Source organism: Cetorhinus maximus, chromosome 4, assembly GCF_964194155.1.
Source record: "Cetorhinus maximus chromosome 4, sCetMax3.hap1.1, whole genome shotgun sequence".
Taxonomy (NCBI): Eukaryota; Metazoa; Chordata; class Chondrichthyes; order Lamniformes; family Cetorhinidae; genus Cetorhinus; species Cetorhinus maximus.
The window spans coordinates 81,122,758-81,146,330 of record NC_135882.1 but is presented as its reverse complement, the minus strand read 5'-3'; the positions used below and the strand labels follow the sequence as shown (position 1 = coordinate 81,146,330).

General features: G+C 42.7%; 1 protein-coding gene across 5 annotated transcripts in view; it reads right to left on the bottom strand.

Annotated features, from left to right (window-relative positions):
* mybl1 (v-myb avian myeloblastosis viral oncogene homolog-like 1) overlaps positions 1–23,573 on the bottom strand; it is a 153,238-nt gene that overhangs the window by 103,993 nt on the left and 25,672 nt on the right. For 2 of the 5 annotated variants that reach the window (XM_078540398.1, XM_078540400.1), the window contains exon 1: positions 15,071–15,339. The exons of 2 other annotated variants lie outside the window; for them this stretch is intronic. In XM_078540398.1, the coding sequence (XP_078396524.1) occupies positions 15,071–15,203 (133 nt within the window). In that variant the 5' untranslated portion in view covers positions 15,204–15,339. Of the gene's footprint in view, positions 1–15,070; positions 15,340–23,573 lie in introns of those variants that run through there. One more of the 5 variants, XM_078540401.1, reaches the window with a different exon arrangement.

Below are 23,573 nucleotides of genomic sequence, written 5' to 3'. Positions count from 1 at the left end.
ACCGTGAAACACAAGCTGCAGCATTCAGCGCTGCCTATGCGGACAGGGGGAGGGCGGCGAGCAGGGCAAGCACTGACTTCGCGCATGCATGCGAGTGCATGCTTCAGAATCTCTGAGGCACAAAGCTGCCTCAGGGAAACAAAGATTTTTTTCTTCAGTTCTTCATTTTTTTAAAAATGTAATAAAACATGTCCCCTCATGTGACTGTCACATGAGCAGGGACGTGTTATTAATTAAAATTTTAAACTTTTATTTTATTCTTATTTGTTTTTGGAAACCTCATCCCGCCCACTTGGCCGTTTTGCCTGCCCACCAAATGTTAAGATTCGATGGGCAGCAAAAAAATTAATTTCATTGATTCTTTAAGGGCCTTTTAATTGTCAGTGGGCACGCTGTCGACTCCAGCACGTGCCCGCCGACCGAAGTATCGTGCGACTGCACGTTGACATCGGGACACTATTTCATACTCAGGCTCCGGAGCCTTCGTGGGCAGACGTCACTGAGTTCCGTCATTCTCGGTGTGCTCTGAACATCTTTAAGGTGGGGCTGGCCCCCATCTCTTCAGCATCTGTGACCAGCGATACTGTGCTCCTGAAGTGGTCAGGTGTTGAAGGCAGACAAAGGATCAGATGTATTTAAAGTTTCATAGCTGTGTCTCTATATGACCCTGATCACAGAGCACAAGCGAGCTGCCCTCAGTCAGATAGGAGTCAGACATTCTCAGAGGCTATGTGAAGATCTATGGAGTGTCCTTACTGCATGATATCATCATCCTCCACAAATCTAGCAGCTACAGGGGCCTCCCAAGCACACCTGCCTTATCTGGCCAGTGCGAGGGCCTCATTACTGTCATCGTCACCTTTGTCCCTCATCATCATCGACGTCCAATTGAGAATCAAGCTGAATACAGAAGGTTCAGAAGGGATGCGAAAAAGCAAATACAAGAAGCAAAGAGGGATTGAAAAAAAGACTGGCAGCTAACATAAAAGGAAATCCCAAAGTATTCTACAAGCACATCAATAGTAAAAAGGTGGTAAAAGGGGGAGTAGGGCTGATTAGGGACCAAAAAAAGGGTATTTACACATGAAGGCAAGAGGCATGGCTGAGGTGTTAAATGAATACTTTGCATCTGTCTTTACCTACGAGGTAGATGCTGCCCAGGCCATGGTGACAGAGGAAGAAACTCAGTCACTAGAAGGGTTTAAAATTGATAAGGATGAGGTATTGGATAAGCTGTTGGTATTTAAAGTTGATAAGGCACCGGGGCCAGATAAGATGCATCCAAGAATACTGAAGCAAGAGAGAATGGAAATTGCAGAGGCACTGGCAATAATCTTTCAATGTTCCCTGAATTCAGGGGAGGTGCCGGAGGACTGGAGAATTGCAAATATTACGCGCCCTTGTTCAAAAAAGGTTGTAACGGTCTGCCTTGCAAGTACAGACCAGTCAGTTTAACTTCAGTGCTGGGGAAACTTCTAGAAACAATTATTCGGGATAAAATTAATAGTCACATGGAAAAATTTGGATTGATTCGGAAGAGTCAGCACAGATTTGTTAAAGGAAAATCGTGTCTAACTAATTTGCTGGAGTTTTTTTTAAAGAGTTTAGAGAGATGGTTGATGAGGGCAAGACCGTTGATGTGGTGTATATGATCTTCCAAAAGACGTTCGGATACAGTGCCACACAACAGACTTTGTGAGGAAAGTTACAGGTCATGGAATAAAAGGGACATTAGCAATGTGGATACAAAAATGACTGAGGGATAGGAAACAGAGTAATGGTTAATGGATATTTTTCAGGCTGGAAGAAGGTTTGTAGTGGAGTTCCCCAGGGGTCGGTATTGGGACCTTTGCTCTTCCTGTTATATGCATATGATCTAGATCTTGGTATGCAGGGGACAACTTCAAAGTTTGCAGACAACAAAATTTGGGAGAATTGTAAACTATGAGGAGGACAGATGAAGTTCAATGTGGAGAAGTGTGAGGTGATACGCTTTGGTACAAAGAACATGGAGAGTCAGTATAAAATAAAAGGATACTATTCTAAAAGGGTGTGCAGGAGCAGAGAGACTTGGGTGTATATGTACGTAAGCCATTAAAAGGTGGCAGGACAGGTAGAGCTGTTTCTAAAGCATACAGTATTCTAGGCTTCATTAATAGAGGCATAGAGTACAAGAGCAAGGAGGTTATGATGAACTTATATAAGACACTGGCTAGACCTCAGCTGGAGTATGTATACAGTTCTGGGTGCCACACTATAGGAAGGGTGTGAACGCATTGGAGAGAGTGCAGAAAAGGTTTACGAGAACAGTTCCAGGGATGAGACACTTCAGTTATGAGGAAAGATTGGAGAAGTTGGGACTGTTTTCCTTGAAGAGCAGAAGGCTGAGAGGAGACTTGATAGAAGTTTTCAAATTAACGAGGGGCCTGAACAGAGTATTAGGGAGAAACTGTTCCCGCTCGTAAACGGATCGAGAACCAAAGGGCACAGTTTTAAGGTGTTTTGCAAAATGCGAGGTGAGAAAAGCTTTTTCACACAGCGAGTAGTTAGGGTTTGGAATGCACTGCCTGAAGTGTGGTGGAGGCAGATTCAATTGAGGCATTCAAGAGGGCATTGGATGATTATCTAAATAGAAATAATGTGCAGAACATTGGGAAAAAGGCAGGAGCTTGGTACTAAGTTAAAATGCTCAGAAAGACGGTGCAGACACAATGAGCCTAATGCTTTCCTTCTACACCGTAACAGTTCTGTGATTCTGTCCTCCTCATGGGAGCAGGCCTCCAGCTCCTGCATTTCCTCCTTAATTAACTCCTCTCCCCATTACAACCTGGCACTGCAAAGGACGCAGCAGGCAACGACAATGCGTGACATCCTCTGTGGATTATATTGCAGGGCTCCACCAGACAGGTCCAGGCACTGGAACCTCATTTTCAGCATCCCAATAGTTTGCTCCATCAAGATGTGAGCTGCAGCAGGAGCCTGGTTATACCTTTGCTCTGCTGCAGTCTGAGGCTGTCACACAGGTATCGTTAACCACGTCCTTTGCAAGTAGCCCTTGTTCCAGAGGAGCCAACCCTGCAGCCTCTGTGGACCCTGGTAGACGTCAGGGATCTGTGGCCGACTGAGGGTGTAGGAGTCGTGCACACTCCCTCGAAACCATGTGCAGACCTGCAGGATGTGTTTGTGGCGGTCGCACACCAGCTGCACGTTCAGCGAATGGAATCCCTTGCAGTTGACATAGTTGGCTATGCGTTGCGGCGGAGATCTTAGCGCCACATGAATGCAGTCGATGACACCCTGCACCTGTGGGAAACCCGAGATCCGGGCAAATCCAATCACTCTTGCATCCTGGCTCTCTTGGTCCTGGGTGAAATGCACAAAGTTGTGTGCTGTCACGAAGGTGGCATCCATGACCTCATGGATGCATTTGTGGGTGGAGGCTTGTGATATCCCCTAGAGGTCACCTGTGGAGCCCTGAAAGAAGCCACTGGCGTAGAAACCAAGTGCCACTATCACTTTCAAGGCCACTGGCAGTGGATGCCCTTTATGTCCACGTGGCACCAAATCCTGTAGTAGCTGGCAGATGTGACCAACCAGTTCCCTAGACATGCGCAGTCTTCAGTGACACTAGTTCTCGGTCATCTGCAGGAATAAAAGGCGGCATCTATGGGCCCTGGGTCTAGCTAGGCACCAACCAGCGATGGCTTACTGTGGCTCTTCGGCGGTGTGTGCGGGAGCCCCTGCTGCCCCTTCTTCCAGAGGGCGCTGCTCTTCCTTGAAGGCCCCTTAACACATCCCAGAGAATGCTGGCCACCACTTGGGTGGTCAGAGTTTAATGTGCTGCATGGCTGCCCGAAACCCCACCTTCCTCCACCCCACTCCACCTGACTGACTGGCGGCAGATTTGCCCTTTGAACTGCATGCACAGGCATTCTTCTAATCCCCACTTGCAAAGCTGCACGGTTAGCTTGAACCATGGGAGAGACTGGTCCAAACTGGGATGATGACATTGCAAGGGCCTGGGAGTGCCTCCACCAGTGACTGCTCCATGGCCAGCTTTAGCAAGGAGGTTGTACATCGTGCCCAGTCATCCAACTGTTCTGCAGTCCACTAAAACGCTCATTAGGTGGTCATCTGTGCGCCATGGGGTGAAAAGCTCTGGAGCACTTGGTGGCACTTTGATGCCTCTGTGTTGCTCGAGTGGGCAGATAAGCTAGTGGCCCGACCCCAGACATATCAATGTGGCTGGGCCTGAACTGTCTCAACTGCAGAGGATTGATCACTTTAAACAAGATGTCCCTAACGTGTGGCCACTTCCCCTCGCCCACCCCTCATGTGCTTATGTGCTACCTTCAACCACGGAGCAGCCTTTGCCCCCCCAACCCAACTTGCCTCAACTTTGAAGTCCAACAAGCGTCCCTTGCAAGCGCTCCACAACATTACTATGCACTCACCTCAGAGTCCCCCTCAAAGTGCAGCCCATCAAGTGCACGCCTTTTATGTGTGTTGTGAAACATGTCGGGGCAGGCGATCCAGCGGGGTGGATGAGTCCGGTGGGCTAGCCTTATAATGATATTCTGATGTATTACAATGAGGTTGCCAACGTCCGATGGCGGGAAACACAGCCTGCCATCGATGGGCTGAGCCGATGATCACAAACTGGTTTCACGACGTTGTGAAACCAGTTTTTGGCCTTCACGCCATATTGTCTGCTCACACCACCAAACACGCCCGACGCCAGCAGGCACGGACAATTCTGCCCATAGTTTCTTAACAAATGTCCATTCTTCATTGAATAGCCTAAACAGAAATGAATAAGGATCATAGGAACAGGACTAGGTCATTTAGCCCCTCAAGCTCGTTTGCCATTGGGTTAGATCATAGTCAATCAATCTATACATTCCCCACTTCCTACCTTTTATCCATATTCATTGATCTTCTTACCTAATAAAAATCTCCTAGTTTAAGTCTTGGAAATTTCAAATGACCCTTATCCACAGCCCTTTGGAGGAAGGGATTTCCAGATTTTACTGCCTTTCATGAAAAAATTCATTCCCAAATAGCCTAGCTTCCAGACAACACTCCAGAAAAAAGGCTTGCATTTATATAATGCCTTTCACAAACACAGGACCTACCAAAGCATTTAAAGGCAATTAAGTACTTATGAAGCGTAATCATTGTAGTAATGTAGGATACACAGCAGCCAATTTGTGCATAACAAGTTCCCGCAAACAGCAATTTGTTATGATTTATTGATGCTGATTGCAGGACAATGTTACCAGGAAACCCTACCCCTTTTCAAAATAGTGCAATTGGATCTTTTAAGCCACCTGAGGAGGCAGAGGGCACTTCCAACTGCACAGCACTCCTCATTACTGCACTGGACCGCTGGCCCTGATTTTGTGCTCAAATCCTGCAGTAGGACTTGAGCCCACATCTTCTGACTCAAAGACTAGAGCGCAACCAACTATGGTTGATACCAGAGAAAATAGCTTTTCTGCATCTACTCTAAGTCTATTATTTTATACTCAATTAATCAGTCACATGAATAACAAGTCAAGTTTATGTAACCTGTCCTCATAATTTAAACTTGGTATCTGATGAATTCCCTGACATACATTCTTTCCTGAAATTCCATGCCCATAACTGAAGGCATTAATCCAGATAGGGCCTGAACAAGACAGTACACATGAGCCCTTTTTGTATTTGTCATTAGCTTTTAGTGATTTGTGCACATTTATTCCAGGCTGACACTATAAGAGCATTACTGAGCATTGCTGTTTGAGATATCATCTTTCAGACAAGATGTTCAGCCAAACTTATGAAATAGGGGGAGTAGGCCATTCGTCCCATCTAGCCTGCTCTGACATTCAGACATGGCTGATTTGATTGTGGCTTTAACTCCACTTTCCTGCCTGTACCGCATAATCCTTGACTCCCTTGTAAATCAGGAATCTGTCCAACTTGAATATATTCAACGGTCCAGCACCACTCCAAGGTAGAAAATTCCAAAGACTGACAGCCCTCTAAAAGAAGGAATTCTTCATCTCTGCCTTAAATGGGAGACCGCTAAATTTTAAACTGTGTCCCCAGTTCTAGATTCCCCACCGAGGGAAAACATTCTCTCAGCATCTACCCTGGCAAGCCTCCTCAGAATCTTTTGTTTCAATGAGATTAGCTCTCGTTCTTCTAAGCGCCAATGATTATAGGTCCAACTTACTCAACCTTTCCATTTTAAAAAAATGTATTCTTGCATGAGATGTGGGTGTCGCCTGCAAGGCCAACATTTATCGCCCATCCCTAATTGGCCTTTAAGCAAGTGGCTTGCTCAGCCATTTCAGAGGGCAGTTAAGAGTCAACCACATTACTGGAGATCTGGAATCACATGTAGGTTAGTCCAGGTAAGGGTGACAGACTTCCTTCCCTGAAGGACATTAGTGAACCAGATGAGCTTTTAGAATGAATATCGATGAGAGTTTCATGCTCACCATTACTGAGACTAGTTTTCAATTCCAGAATACTTAATTGAATTTAAAATCCACCAGCTGCCCTACTGAGATTTGAACCCATGTCCCCAGAGCATTAGGCCTCTGGATTAATAATCCAATGACATTTTTAAGCCACCATCGCCCCCTTTCTCGTAAGGCAACCCCTTCATCACAGGAATCAGCCAAATGGACCTTCTCTGAATTGCTTCCAATGCAAGTATATCACTCCTTATACAAGGAGAACAAAAATGTACACAATATTCTAGGTGTGGTCTCACCAATGCCGTTTATTATAGCAAAATGTCCATTTTTATACTCCATTCCCCTTGCCATAAAGGTCAACATGCCATTTGCCTTCCTAAATGCTTCCTATACTGCATGCTAACTTCATGTACAAGGATGCCCAGGTCCCTCTATACCGCAGCATTCTGCGATCTCTCTATTTAAATAATGTTTCTTTTATTCTTTCTACCAAATGGAGAATCTCACATTTTCCCACATTATACCCCATCTGCCAAATTTTTGCCCACTCACTTAACCTATCTATATCCTTTCACAGACTCTTTGTATCCTCCTCAACTTGTTTTCCTACCCATCAACATATTGTCAGCAAATTTGGATGCAATACAGTCAGTCCCTTCATCAAAGTCATTGATATAGAAAGTTAATAGTTGAGATCCCAGCACTGATCCTTGTGGCGTTCCACTAATTAGTTTGCCAACCTGCAAATGACCCATTTACTGAGTCTCTGTTTCGTGTTCGTTAGCCCATCCTCTATCCATGCTAATATACCTCCACCAACACCATGACTTATCTCATACAATAACTTTTTATTGATTCCCAGTCTCACCCTTTAACGCACCAAAGCTCACTTTAGTTGCTCTTTATTTTTTATATACTTGTAGAAGATTTTGCTGTCTATATTATATTTTTTGCTAATCTTCTCCCAGACTCCAATTTCTCCCCCTATTATTTTTTAGTCATTCTTTGCTGATTTCTAACAATTTCCTAATCTTCTGGGCTATCACGAATCTTTGCAACACCGGAGTCTTTTCTTTCAACTGGATACCATCCTTAGCTTCCTTAATTAGCCACCGATGGTGTTTCCTTCTCGTAGAGTCTCTTTCTCAATGTAATACATCTTTGTTGAGGTACGAAATATCCCCTTAAATCTCTGCCACTGCTTCTCTACCATCTTACCTTTTAACCCATTCCAATCCATTTTCCCATTCCACTTTAGCCAACTCTGTCTTCACGCCCATCCAACTGTCTTTATTTCAGTTGAAGAGATCAGTTTTAAACTCACATTTCTTACCCTCAAAGTGAATGTGAAATTCTACATGTTATGATCACTCTTGCCTAGAGGATTCTTTACTACAGTCTTTAATTAATCCTCTCTCATTACACATTGCCAGGTCTAAAATAGCCTGTTACCTGGTTGGTTCCAGAACATATTGTTCTAAAAATACACTATGAACTCATCCTCCAGATTACCTTTACTAATTTGATTTGTCTAATCTATATGAAATTTAAAATCACCCACGATTATTGCAGTAGCTTTTTTTTTTAAAGAAAAAAGCCCTAATTTTTTCTTGATTGATACTCTGCCCTACAGTATAGCTACTGTCAGTGGGCCTATAAATTACTCTCACTGGTGACTTCATTCCTTTGCTATTTCTTCTCTCTAACCAAACTGACAAAACATTTTGTTCCCCCAAGGCAAGCTCCTTTCTCACTACTGTACTGATCACATCCTTTAAGAGCTACCCCACCTCCTTTTCCTTTCTTCCTGTTCTTCAGAAATGTCAAATATCCCTGAACATTCAGGTCCCAGCCATGGTCATTTTGCAACCTTTTGTCTGTAATGGCCATCACATCATGCTCATTTTATTTCTATTTGTGCTATCAATTTATCCAACTTGTTTCGAATGCTGCATGCATTCAGGTAGAGCAATCTGTCTTTGTACCATTTTTCCCTACTCTGACCAACCCTCATGTTTGCATGTTCTGTCCCTTCCCATCACACTTTGGTTATCATTATCCAAATCACTACCATGCTTTGTCCTTTCTCTTTAACTTTGCAAATCTCCCTTCACTTGAAACCTCCCACTCCACTATTTAATTTAAAGCCCTCTCTACAGCCAGTGCCTCATGAACCAAAACCCATTTCTCCCACAACAATCTTATTAACCCTATGACAACTTGCTCGTGGCCCAGATAATAACCAGAGATTATCACCTTTGTGGTTCTACTTTAGCCCCTAGCTGCTTATGCTCCCCAAGGAGAACCTCTTTCTTAGTCCTACCTATGTCATTGATAGCCACATGGGTCAATGACATCTGGATCCTTCCCCTCCCACTCCACTCCCCAACCCCAAAGAGATGTACTTAACCATGGCACCAGGCAGGCAACACAGCTTTTGAGACTCTCACTCACGGCTGTCGAGAACTGCGTCTATCCCCCTAACTATATGCCTCCCACTACAACTACGCTACTTATTACTCTCCCCACTTGAATGGCCCCCTGGACCACAGTTCTGTGGTTAGTTTTTACCTCCACAAATTGTGCACATATTTGCTCCTCAATTTCCCGCTGACTATCTGGGGGTCTATAATAAACACCTAACAATGTGGCTGCCCCTTTTTTATTCCTAAGCTCTACCCACAAAGCTTCATTCGATGCCCCCTCCAAGACATCATCTCTCCTTACTCTTACTTTTCTCTTACAAAAGGGTCCATTTAGTATTTTTCCTTGAACAAAAGTTTTCAAAATAAAGAAAAATGCTGTCAGTCGACTTGAGCTCATTTCTATCAACAACCTCTCTTACCACACCTCTCAATGTCTTCCCTCCAGAAGGCAAATCTTGAAGCTTTACTTCAGTGGCCATGTAACTTGTTCCACAAGCCTAATTCCCTTTTCATTAAATAAAAAAGTCCCTTTTTTTCTACCCTAATCTTTGCTATGCTTACGTGAGGTTAATTTCCTCACATCCAGTGACTATTAGTGCACACAAGCAGATCAAGTATAGCGATGAAGGGATGAATGGAGTCAGCAACTACGTAAGTAGACAGAAAACAGCAGAGCAAAAAAGGTCATTTGCAGCACTGGACCAGAATCCAGAGGAGGGGAAGCAGAGGGAACATCTCAGGTCTAGTTCAGAATAGAATGAAAATTTCTAACAGGAGCAGTAAACTGAAGATACAGAAGGCCAGATACTAGAATCAAGACAGCTGAACAACAAAATTAAGGCTCTGTAGAAAGTGGTGGCAACATTGGAGGTCACTATAAAATCCAGAGGTAATGCAGGAATCCAAGAAAAAGTGGATTTTCTTCCAGGGCCCACACAGCAAAGTAAAACCTGCCACCCCACTCCAGACAAGCCTGCAAACCAAAGCTCCAACAGAAGGATCGTCATAGCTAGACAAGCAGTGACCCAATTCCTACTACTTGTCTAGCCAAGACCACACTGCACTGGTAAACTGCATGGTTTTAGCCTGTGATATTCCCAGCTGTAGTCTATGCACAACTGGAAGCCCTAGAGTCTCAGCTCCTCTACATTTCTATCCAGCCTTAGTTAAGTGAGGGTGATAAGTTTCTGCATGTGCAAAACTCTCCATCAATTTAAAAATACAAAACCCCAATTTGTTTTTATGCTTTCACGGCACTTGAGCATCACTAGCTAGGCCAGCGTTTTTTGCCCATCCCCAATTGCCCTCGGGAAGCTGGTGGTGAGCCTCCTTCCTGAAGCACTGCAGTCCATGTGGTGTAGATACATCCACAGGGCTGTTGGGGAAGGAGTTCCATGATTTTGACCGAGTGACAGTGAAGGAACAATGACATATATAGTTCCAAGTCAAACTAGTAAGGGGTTTGGAGGGAAACTTACAGGTGGAGTTCCCATGCATGTGCTGTGCTCGAACCTTTAGGTGGTAGGTGTTGGAGGTCACCTTACTGGAACAGCTTGGCTCAGGGCGTGGCTAATTCTGGAGCACAAATCTTGAGCAGTGCTGCCGGAATGTTTTCAGGGCCTGTCGTCGTTGTAGTATCAGCCCAGATCTTTTCTTTATAGATGCTGCTTTACCTGGTATGTATCTATGGCACATTTTATTTTTATTCCTAATGTATTTTGCTATTTTTCCATCATCCTCATTGTAAGATATGATCCAAGTTTTTTAATACTGTTTAAAAGAATCTAAAGTTTAAAATGACAGCTGCTATTGAAATGTAATCTAGTTGCAGGGAAAGTAAATGGCTGAGATTTTCTGGACAGTGTTGGAGAGGGTGCACTGCCATTGACTGCAATTTAATTGGGTGTCATGAAAATATAATAATTTTCATAACATTATTGCGATTTATTGTAAAAAGTGGGTTAATGGTGGGGTTTGAATTAGTTTGTGTGTGTGTGTATGTGCATGTGGAGTGTAATAGAATTGGGGACAAATTGTCTGGAGGCTTTGAGTTATCAAAAAGAAGCCAGGTTTGAAATGCTAAATACGCAAACATGGCTGAGGTTTTAGAATGCGAGGTGAGGAAAATTTGCATTTATATAGATAAATTAGGTTAGTTTGAATTTCAAAGAGATAGTAGGATGTTACACTTAACCAGAAGCCAGTGTGTTTGTTTTTCCCAAAGGGTTACTGATAATAATCTTTCATAGTACTAATTTTATGAGAAAAGTAAAGTTGCAAAAACATATGGGAACAATGGAATTTACATTAAAAAGGGAGAAACATGTATAAAAGGAGGAGATGAGGCTGTGTGTAAGGGTAGAAGGCATTCTAATATCTAACACAAGCGTGAAAAGCCTCCAGCCTCTGTGCATCAAGTTCCTGTCTACAGGAACTGAAGCTAAGAAAACTCACTTTGAATTCTCACCATCCAGGATATTGTGTTACTTTTCCTGGGTCTATTGGGAGCCAGATTAATTAGGGATTTTAGGAGTTATTATGGTCGCAATTCGTACACCTATGTATGTGCTTGAAATCTCTGTTAATAAATATTTAATTTATAAATATCTAAAAACCTCTGAAGTCGTGGTAGGCTTACTGCTACTGAATTCAAGGCATTCATCTCGAAATAAAATAAAATTGCAAGATCGTTGTGACCGAGTGATCAAGTTTCCCTCGTGGATTTGATCTGCCTGGCACACATCTGCTGCGTCATAACAATCGGGCCACTTAGCATTTTATGCTGAAGTCTTTGTACCTTCTGTTCTTGGCTCCAGATTCCTTTTCATCATGAACTGAAGGCATGCCCCACTCTGTTTTTAAAGGGAGCTGTCAACCCCAACACTAAACAACCTCCAACCTCCTCTCAACAACTTTCATCCCTCTCCCCCCCCAACAACGCTCACTCCCCTTCCTCAATCCCCAAAAATGCTCACCCCCGTCAATGCTCTCCCTCCACCACCCGCCAATGCTCAACTTCTCCACCCCCCCCACAATGCCCAACACCACAAGCCCCCCCACCCCCCTCCTCAGTTCACCCCCCCGCCACACACACCACCACCTCACCTTTTCCTGGTGCTTACACCACTCCCGAACCCTAAAATTGCTCATTTCCCCTCTCCGTGCATCCCTGGCAATGCTAATTCTCCCAACATTCGAATCCCTGGCTCCTGTCCAGCCAGGTGAACAGTGAGTCTAGAGTGGGGATGCTGCTGGTTGGGAGGTGGTGACCATTGCCAAAGGGAGGAAGTAAACATTGTCAGGGGTGCTGGTGGCTTTCACATTCCAGCTGCGCCACTCAGCAAGCTTTACACTTGTCAGCTCAATCAGTAAATCTGTATAAAAACCAGGGCAAGTACAGGACAAATAGCACAAGTTTCCGTGGATATGCCCTTCTAATCCCACTAGAGTAGGGAATCACAGAGCAAATACAGGCAGAAATCAGAAGTTTAAACTTCTTGTGCATCAGTGACCTCAGTCAAGTATTTTGCTGTTACCCATCTCGGAAAATGTAGGGCCAATGTTTCAGTGATAAAATGGATGACAAAATTTGTTTTTATATGGCTATTTTCCAGAATAAGTAACCACATAACTAGTTGTGTTACAAAATACATCCTCTACGCAGAGCCCATTCGCTTACATACTTCAACTAAACAGGGTGTGTGCTGTCTGCTAAAGCCTAGTGAGTGAAGTAAATAGCATGGCATGAAGCACTTTTCCTTCCTAAAGGAAGGAAAACATTCTTTACCTTTTTCAATTATTTACTTGTCTTCAAAAACAAATCCAAATTACCTAGATAATAAATACGTCAAAATTTAAAAATTTGCAAGAATGATTGCTGGCCACTACATTTAATGCAACGCGCTATGTTTATAAGTTTCAACTGAGATTTGTAATATCAACACTTTCACTCCCACAAGCCACAACAACCTCCCAAGAAACATTTGAAATAGCAAGTCCACCCAGGAGCAGCAGTCCAGCTAATTCCAGTGGCCAGGTCTCATTAACATACCACTGGCCGGCATCCTACTAAAACAGCCGGGAGATGTGCAAGCAGCTGCTGAAAGTCAGGTGGCCCAAAGGTTTCCTGCAGGGCCCCAAGGTAACTGTATGAAGGTGGGGTAGTCCAGGCAAGGTGGCAGGGTTAAGGTGGGGGGGGGTGGGGTGGTTACACTTCCCTTGCTGATCCCACAGGAGCACTCCTGTACTTCTTAGCCCCACAAAAAGTTGCTCTTTAGTGGTCTGGGTAGGTTTTGTATCAGGACAATCATGGCAGTTGCACTGCTGCTTTCCTTATGATTACATCTTAACCAGATCATAAGAAATGGGAGGAGTAGGTGATTTGGCCCATCCAGCCTGCTCTGCCATTGAATAGGATCATGCCTGCTCTGGTTATGGCCTTAACTCCACCTTACTGCCCATCTCCCATAACCATTGACCCTCTTGCAACCAAACATCTGTCGAATTCAATCCTGAATATTGTCTAATTCAGTCTTGAATATATTCAATGACCCAGCATTCATCTCCCTTTTTGGAAGAAAATTCCGAAGACTAGCAACCCTTAGAGAAAGAATTCCTCCTCATTTTTGTATTAAATGGGAGACCCTACTTTAAAACCATGGCTCTTCGTTCTAGAAGAAACATCCTCTCAACATCTACCGCATTAAGCCCCCTCAGAATCGTATGTTTCATTCTTCTGAACTCCAATGAGTATAGGCCCAATTTGCTCAACCTTTCCTCTTAAGATAACCCCTTCATCCAAGGAATCAACCTGGTGAACTGTGTGAACCACTTCTAATGCAAGTATATCCTTTAAGTAAGGAGATCAAAAGGGTATACAGTACTCTTGTGCAATCTCATCAATGCCCTGCACGGCTGTAGTAAGGCTTCCCTACTTTTATAATCCACCACTCTTGCAATAAATGCTATCATTCCATTTCCCTTCCCAATTACTTGCTGTACCTGCATGCTAACGTTTTGTGATTCATGCATAAGGACATCCACATCCATCTATCCCACGCAGTCTGCGGTCTCTCTCATTTAAAAAATACTCTGCTTTTTTATTCTTCCTGCCAAAGTGAATAATCTCATACTGTCCCTCATTATACTCAAGTCTCCCAAAATTTTGCCCACCCACTTAACCTCGCTACATCTCTTTGCAAGCTTTGTCCTCTCCACAACTGGCATTCATACCTCTCTTTATATCAGCAGCAAATTTGGTTACAATACAGTTGGTCCCTTCGTCCAAGTTATTAATATACATCATATATAATCAAGGCCCCAGTACTGATCCCTGGGCCACTCCACTAGTTACATTTTGCTAACGTGAAAATAACCTGTTTATCCTGACTCTTTCCTGTTCATTACCAAATCCTCTATCCATGCTAATATATCACCCTCAACACCAGTGCTCTTATCTTGTGTAGTAACATTTATATGACACCGTTATGCCTTTTGGAAATCAAAATACAGTAAATTCCCACTGTTCGTGGAGGTTCCCTTCCTGCGAAATATCACAAAGGGTGAAATCGCGGACGACGAACAGTTTATAATGCAACTGAATTAGATATTTTCCAGCCAACCCCAAATTTCACATTTTTACCTGAAATGAATCAATAAAAAATTTTGTGATTAAATCAAAGACAGTTTTACTGAAGAAATTGTTTGCCAATACAAGAAAACAAAAACAATGTAAAACTTTTCAACTACAGAATACAGTATCATGTAGTACAATTTACAAATCACAGTACAGGTACCATACTTTACTTGAAAATGGATGTCGATAGAGTGGGTGATGTGGCTGATGCAGGCATTGATGTGGATGATTTGGTTGAGAAGAACAATGTTATTGTGGACTGCTTCACCTTTTGTTCTTCAATTTTGTAAAGTTCGCTGTAGAGAGCAATAGTTATGTCAATCGCTCTACAAAAAGGCAATGCTTCTTTCCATGCTTGTATCATGGTCTGTTGCTTGCTTTTTTCAAATCTTCGGCTGATCTTATGAGATCTGCTATTATTTTGGTTGTGAACTGAGCCTTTCTAGGCTCTTCTTCCAGCTCCTGCTCACTCTCATTTAATCTCATAAATTCAACCAATTCTTCCGGAGAGAGCTCTTGTTGAGATTGAAGCAACTCACCCACTTCAGCTGCGGTGGTGATGTCTTCAAATCCCTCTCCTCCTTTTGCCAAGTCAACAATTCTGGCCAATTCAGCTTCCACATTAGGGAACCCTGTGAACAATTCAGGCCAAACTTTGTTTCCAGCAGGCATTTATGGCTGAAGCTCTAACTTCAACCCATGAATGCTTAATTATGCCTATTGCTACGAGGATGTGGAATTCCTTCCAGCAGTCACGGACTGTGGTTCAAGGGTCTGCTTCCAGAAGATGAAGGGTGTGGCTGAAACTTCGTCGGGTGTGGTAAGCCTTGAATGAGGCAATGATGCCTTGCTCCATTAGCTGGATATGTGAGGTCTTATTTGGAGGGTAAAAACAAAATTTCAACATCTGGATGGTTCTCGGCAAAAAAGAGTGTGATAATGCCCAGGTGCATTATTGAGCATCAGTTGGACTTTGAAAGACAGGTTCTTTCCCCTGGAATAAATGCAATTGGCAGAAAGCAATTGGCAAACCAGTCTTCAAATACAGGTGCCATACCCAGGCATTGCTGTTAGCCTTCCAAAAGGCTAGCAGATGACATTTTTCCCTTTGAAAGCTCAAGGGTTTTCTGACCTATAAACCAACATTGGTTTACATTTAAAGCTAGCCACATTTGGCACAAAGCAGAAGTGTCAACCTGTCTTTTATTCTTTTGAAATGTAGGTCCTACTTAGCATCTTCTTCCAGAACAGACCAGTTTCGTCTGCATTGAAGACCTGCTCTGCCTGGTAGCCTCTCTCCTCAATGTATTCCTGCAGCACTTTGGGAAACTCTCCTGCAGATGCATGGTCAACAAAAGCAGCCTTCCCCTTCCCCCCTTCAACTTCACATTATGCAGCCCGAAACACTTTTTAAAGCAATTGAACCATCCTGTGCTGGCTGAGAATTCTTTGGAAATAGAAGGGGAGGCACTTTCTGCACCATCTTCATCGTCGCCAGCACTACCCTCTTTATTAGTCTACGCTCTGGTACATTTCAAGAGCTCTGTTTTGAATGACTGGACCATTAACTGGGGCCCTCCTTTGATGCTGGTGCTCCATCCACACAGAGGAAATGGAGAAGTTACTCAAAGTGTGGATCTCTCCTGCTTACAAAAGTTAACTTGGCAGTACAATTACTAGAAACACTAACACTGACCCTTTTCATCAGACTGCCTAATGTACCTGATTGTGGATTCGTTCACAAAAGTATTCCCTGGCTAGAATGGAAGCACTTGCACCATTTTGCAGTCTATCTAGGATTGCGACTTTTTGTTCAAGTGTCATCACCTTCCTGGGGTGTTTTCTGCTTGGCTGTGGCTCACACGTTTTTAGTAAAGTACTGTTCTGTCTTGTAACTGTACTGCAAAATACTGCACTACTGTAGAATCCTGTGAATCATAGCAACCCACGTGCACATGGAGACTGCACACGTGCAGTGCAAGGGTTTTTGCAGTGCACACTTTCTTCGAGGACAAGAGAACAAACAGTGTTTTTATGGAATTTTAAAGGTACAGTATGTTCTCTGTTAACCTTTGTTCATGTGTGCTGTTTAAATCAGGATTGTTACGTTTTTAAACCACAGATGAGCGAGGTTTCAGGACGCAAACTGCGATTTGAAAGACAAATTTGCGTGGGTAAACAAAATAGTGATGATGGAGGGGGAGTGAGCAGCGGGAGTTTACTGAACACTACATCTCCTTGGTTCCCCTTTCCAACCTGTGCATTACATCCTCAACGAACTCTAACAGATTAGTCAAAAACTATTTCCCTTTCATGAAACCATGTTGGCTCTATTTGATTGTATTGTGATTTTCTAAATGTCCTGCTACTACTTCCTACCTAATTGTTTTTAGCATTTCCCCAATGACAGATGTTAGACTAACTAACCTACAGTTTCCTGCTTTTCCTCCCTCCTTTCTTGAATAGTGGTGTTACATTTGCAGTTTTTGGATCCACTGTGACCTTTCCAGAATCTAGGGAATTTTGGAAGCATACAACTAATGCACTCACTATTTCTGCACTCACTTCTTTTAAGACCTTAAGTTCCCTGGATCTGGTGACCTGTCCGTTTTTAGTCCCATTAGTTATCTTAGTTTTAAGTTCCTCCCTCCTGTTCCGGTCTTTTTTTACTATCCTTGGGTCATTTTTGCCTTCTACTGTGAAGACAGATACAAAATATTTGTTCAAAGTCTCTTCCATTTCTCATTTCCTATTATTGATTCCCCAGTCTCAGCCTTGGAGAAAGAAAAGGATGGGTTGATAAGGGACAGCAAGGTTGGATTTGTTTAAGGCAAATCATGGCTGACCAACCCGAATGAGTTCTTTGATGAAGTACAGAGATGGTAGTGTAGATGTTGTATAAATGGACTTTTAAAAGACATTTGATTAAAGTATCTCATAACACACATTCAGAAAATAGAAGCACAGTATTAAAGGGACGGTGGTAAACTTGTGACAAAATTGGCTAAGGGATAGGGAGCAGAGAATAGTGGGAATTAATGCTTTTCTGATTGACGAAAAGTATGCTGTGGGGTCCCACAGGAGTTGGTATTGGGATCAGTGTTTCGCTTATATCTAGCAACTTGGGTACAGGGTTATAATTTCTAAGTCATCGAACAATAAAACTTAAATCATGAGAATGATAGGTGGCAGACTGCAAAAGGACATAGACTACTGAAATGGGAAGACACATGGCAGATGCAAGTGCAAAATAATGCACTGAGAAACAACATGGAGGCAAAATAATCTAAATTGCACTATATTGAGGTGGGTGTAAAAGTGAGATCTGGAACGTATATTCACAAATCTTGGAAGATGGTAGGGCAAGTTAATAAGATTATAAAGCATACGAGGCACTTGCTTTTGTGTTCACTGCCCCTACTTACAAAGCTAAGTCACATAAATCTTCACAAATTTCTCGTTAGGCCTCAGTTGGACTACCACGTACAATTTTGTACACTGCACTTTTATGAAGGACGTAACGGGCCTGGGGAAGATATAGAGGTGGCTTGCCAGTATGACACCTGGGATGAGGGAGTTCAGTTATGCAGAAATGTTGAAGAAGCTTGGATTGTTCTCCTTAGAGAACATTAAGGGGAAGTTTAAGAGGTATTCAAAATTGAATCATTTAGACAGAGCAAGGAGAAACTATTTCCTCTAGCAAGGTGGTCAGTAACCAGATGTCATACATTTAAAATAAATCTGCAAAAGAATTACAGGGACACTGAAGAAATTTCTTCAGAAGGTTAGGATCTGCAATATACCCAAGAGCAGTGGAATCAGATTCCATAGGAACTTTCAAAAGTCAACTGGACTCGAGAGGACTAATTTGCAGGTTTATGAGGGAACAAAGCTGGGATGTGGGACTAAATTGGACAGCTCTTTCAATGAGTCAGCAGCGGTATGATTGGCTGAATGCGTCCTTCTGTGCTTTAAAATTCCATAATCAGCAAGCAGTTACTGAATTTTTGTGGCATAAATAAGAGGTTACAAAAGCAGTTCAGTTATTTCACAACTAACTTGGTTGAGTAAATATTTAATATACAATGTTTCCATACTAGTAGAAGGTTAATAAACAATTGTTAGGTCATGCCTTTGTTACAAAACTATTGTTAATCGGCAAGAAAGGGTTAATTCATTCATTTACTCAGTAGATTAATAATATAAATGCTAATGTAATCTGAGCTAGTTGATGCAGGAATAGTTCAGAAAGCTAAATTCAGGCATTATTATCTCCAAGCCATAAAGTGAGTGGGAAACACAGTTCCTTGATAAGGAGTTATGGTGATGGGCTAAGGATTTATCTAGTTTCCTTGGTGAATATTTTTGTCAGGGTATTCACCCCAGTGTTCTCATACTCTCCTAACATTCATTAGCTCATTCTCACTATACACAGTAATACATGCAAGTCAATATCCTTTGTGATACTATCATATGTGGAGACAGTGGCGTAGTGGTAATGTCACTGGGTGAGTAATTCAGAGGAAGACAAAAGGTTCAAATCCCACCACAGCAGCTTGTGGAATTTAAATTTAATTAATAAATCTGAAGTTGAAAGCTGGCCTGTCAATTGAACCAATCCACTACAGACCACCTGGCATCGGCCTATGCACCAAAAAGGATAACTGCAGGATTGACTGGGCTGTGTGTGCAAAGTCCTCCTTGCTAACATCTGGGGCTTGTGCCAAAATTGGGAGAGCTGTCTCACAGACTAGTCAAATAACAACCTGACAGTCATTCTCACTGAATCATACTTTACAGCCAATGTCCCAGACCACCATTTCTGGCCATGTCCTGTCTCACCAGGACAGACCGACCACAGGGATGAGAGTGGCCAAAGACAAAAAGGTCTGAAAACTGTAAGAAAGAACCAGGTGCACATTATAGCACAAAGCAGCAAAGTCACTGCAGTAAGAGGGGCCATAAAATTATACACTTCTTATGATCTGTAGTGAAGTGCAAATGCTTCTAGATTACTTCAAATTGATAAAATTATTCAAATTCTAGTGGGTGGAAACATTAGTTGTCCCTTTGTTTACCTTCCATCACTGTCAAGACTGTGGAGTAACATATTTGTATAAAATCATCAGTGACCTCAGCATTTCAGCTTTTCATGCAGTTAGTACACGTAATACAAGATGATGTCCGTACTGTTATGATCCCAGCTGAGATTACCCCTGGACAAGCTTGATCCCATGGTGGAACCCAGCTTGATAGATCCTAACTTTTATTTGTTTGTTTAGACGCGTGGAGAGTAGCTACTGAACAGAATCACAGGAGTCAGCTGATGAACTTTAACAAAAGAATAAAAACATATATTAAACAAAAGATGAACTACATTATAATACTCCTTCACTCTATATAAACTATACCTTCACAGATATATACAGATTTGTAAGGATAACACAGGTTACAAAAACTCATACTCTAATGTTCACAGTCCACCTAAACCATTTGGTGACCGGTGGTCAGGTGTACTACACTCTGAAACCAAGTGACAGATGCCACCCCAGACAGATGCTATGGATCTCTCCTCAACTCCCCCCAGACACTTGTCACACCATGAGCCAACCAGTCTCACTGAACCCCATCTTTCACACTCCAATCTCCACTCTCCAAGAACTCGCTTTGGAATCTACTCCCAAACCAACACTTTTTCTCAGACACCTTCTGCAAGGGTTCACCTCCAGGGTTTTGAACTCTCCTTCTGATGTTCCTCTCCCCTGGGTCACCACATGCATTCAAGCTGTCTTCCATGCACTCTCTCTCTGACCTAGCCATCAATGGTACACCACTGCTTCACATGCCCATAACAAAGAGTTATAGACCTTCAGCCATCTCTTTGGACCTTCTTGCCTCTTACAAGCTGGTCTCGCTTTAAATCTGCTTTCTGCAGCTTTTGTCTCTTTAAATCTGCAGCTTGAAGCCTCTCTCTGCCTCTCATTCTTAACTTCATGAACAAGACCTTTCCCTGGTCCTTGTCCTTCCTTTGACTAGAAGCTCTGTTTGGGACTCTCCTGTTCCACTCCCCTGGATTTTGGGATCTTTTCTTTAGTTTGGGAATGGCTATCTATCTCTTCTAGGTGGCTTCTGTTCGGCAGATATCTTCAAACTGAACTCAAAACTGCTGTTTTTTTTAGTCTTTCCATGCTGTCTGTAGGAGGGACCTGCCTCTCTGGACCCCTGTTGCTAGGCAACAGCCCAGTTTCTCCACTCATTTGTTTAACTTAGCTGCCAGAGTCATATAACTCTCATTAGAAATGCAGGCACCTTTTAAAGCGAATCTAAAACTCAATTTGACCTTCAATACACAGATACAGAAATACAAATCAAACTTAAACATTAAAACTAAAAGTCATTCCTAACACCCACAAATACAACTTAATTAAACTATCTCTATTTCCAGCAATACTAACAACACAACATGACTTTGCTGGATTATGTAAATCATAGGCAGGGAAGCTTCAGTAAGGGGGCAAGGTGTCACCTCCATGAGCTAAAGCTGGCATCTGAAAAGTTTCTGTTCATCACCTCGAAAGATAGGGTAATTCAGTCCCAGTAATTTAAAGCAGTTAACATGAGTTCAGGATGCAATTCTTCGTTAGCTCCTTGGTATTTTCTCTCAAATTTGGTTTCGAAATACAATTCCCAATAATTAAGATCAGATTCATCTCAAATTCTAACTTTTTGACGCAAGGAAACAGAGATCAGACAGGCATAAGAGGGAACTTATATAATAGTAACGAACCAAATGAATTTCTACATGGTTGATCGTTTCTCTTCCTATTTGGCATTGCTTCCACACCCACCACCACAGGTTTATTGGCTCAGAAAGTGCAATCAAGATCCCAAAGGCCTAGCAACTTATCCATTAGTCTAAAGTCAGGAAGTTTCCAGGTTCAACAGCTTATCTCTGCTGAAGTGACTGACCTTGACTGCAGCTATGCTGCAGTCAAAAAATCCAATGTCTGGAGTACCTTATTGTAAGTGCTTGAAGCCTCCTTGACACCCTGTTTCGTTATTATTATTTCGTCAACAATAGCTCCAAATGCAAAGTACTGACCTGATCCTGTTGTTGCTTTTTGTGAAAACCTGAAGCTGTTCGATATCTGGAAAATCTCTTTCTCCAGTCGACCCAGTGTTGAAGCTCTTGCGAGCTTTGGAATGGTTCTGCAAGTGGAATGGCAGTACATGGCAGTGTGGATTCCATGCTTGTCCCAAGCTCTGGATCTGCTGTTGCTTTAGTGGCCTGGCTTGTGGTTCCTTGGATGAAGGATGAAAAGAAAATTGATTGAAGGCTCACTTGAAGAACTCGAAGCATCGCCGGTGCAGCAGATGCAAGCTGAGACACAGGCCCAGAGTCCAGACAGCAGTGAGCACAGACCAGAATCTAGAAGCCAGGTTACTGAAGCAGTAGCAGATCCAGAGCTTGGGACAAGCATGGAGTCTACACTGCCATGTAATGCCAATCCACTCTCAGAACCATTCCAAAGCACTGAAAGCTCCAACAGGCTCAACTGGAGAAGGAGATTTTCCAGATGTCAAACAGCTTCAGATTTTCACAAAAAGCAACAACAGAATCAGGTCAGTACTTTACTCTGTGGTTGGAGCTCTTGGCAATGATGTAATAACGAGACAGGGAGTCAAGGAGGCTTCAAACTCTTATAATAAAAGGTACTCCAGGCATTTGAGTCATATTTCAGCATTCAAAAAAATTGAATGAGCAAAATTTAGTAAGCAGAAACAAAAAAACTGGGTGAATGCATGGATTTATTCTGGGCGTTTTGCCCCTCCCTAATTGCCCATGAAGGTGGTGGTGATCTGCCTTCTTGAATGTGTCGTAGGAACACCCAGTGTTGTTAGGAAGGGAGCTCTAGGATTTTGACTCAGATTTTGACAGTGAAGGAATGACCATATAGTTCCAAATCAGGATGGTGTGTGGCTTGGAGGGGATAGATGAGTTAACACATGATCACATAATAGTTGGGGCTCTGGATGAAATTCTTCCAGATCTCTTAGAAAAGAGAAGATCTAACTCTCACCAAGGCAGTACAAATCACTTGACAGACAGTTCAGAAAGCAAAACAGAGCAGTTGCTTGTGGGGAAGGTGATGTCCCTTGGAGGCGAATGAGTGAGACCATTCAATATGTCAGGCAGAAAAAAGAGATATCGCATTAAAGCGGAAGACTGCAAAATCAGGGAAGAGCACACCAACCAACATCTTGAAATGCTCTTGGTGTGGCGGGAAAACCCTGCACAAGCAAGAAGAATGTCCAGCAGTGCAAACAAGAATGCCATTAACTGTGGAAAGTTTGGACATTTTAAAGTTGTCTGCTGATCTAGAACACAAATAGCCCACAAGCAAAAAGAGAAAATAATGAGACCAAGTACAAGAAGTGGATGAGCCACACAAAGAAACAAGTAACCTTCCTAGGGTAAGCTAATGAAACAAAATAATTAATGGTCTATTAAAAAAGTGGATGGACACCCTGCAGGGTTGAAATTAAAAAGGTACAGGTGTTTTAGTTTTATCTGATGAAGCAAAGTGGCTTAAAAATATCACACTACAACCATCATCCGAGGTGTCAGCTGTGGCTCAGTTCAGTTCATAGCACCCTCGCCTTTGAATCAGAAGGTTGTGGGTTCATGTCCCACTCCCAGAAACCAAGAACTGTGAATGTACTCGAAAGAGTTACATGCGATCTGTTGATAACTCGAAAGAGTTACAACCATCATCCATCCAATTACAAGGTCCAGGAGGAATTACACTGAAAGACATAGGTCAACCCTTGGCAAGGTTAAGATACAAAGATAAAGAAATCATTGAACCATTGTATGTCATACAGAACCAAAAGTCATCATTAAGCTGGAAAGCATGTTTACAATTGAGGCTGATCTACAAGGCTGATGAAATTGCTGATGAGCAGTTCAATAACATTCAGGAATAAATTCCCAACATTATCATCAGGCTTAGGAAAGCTGAAGCCAGAATATTGTATAAC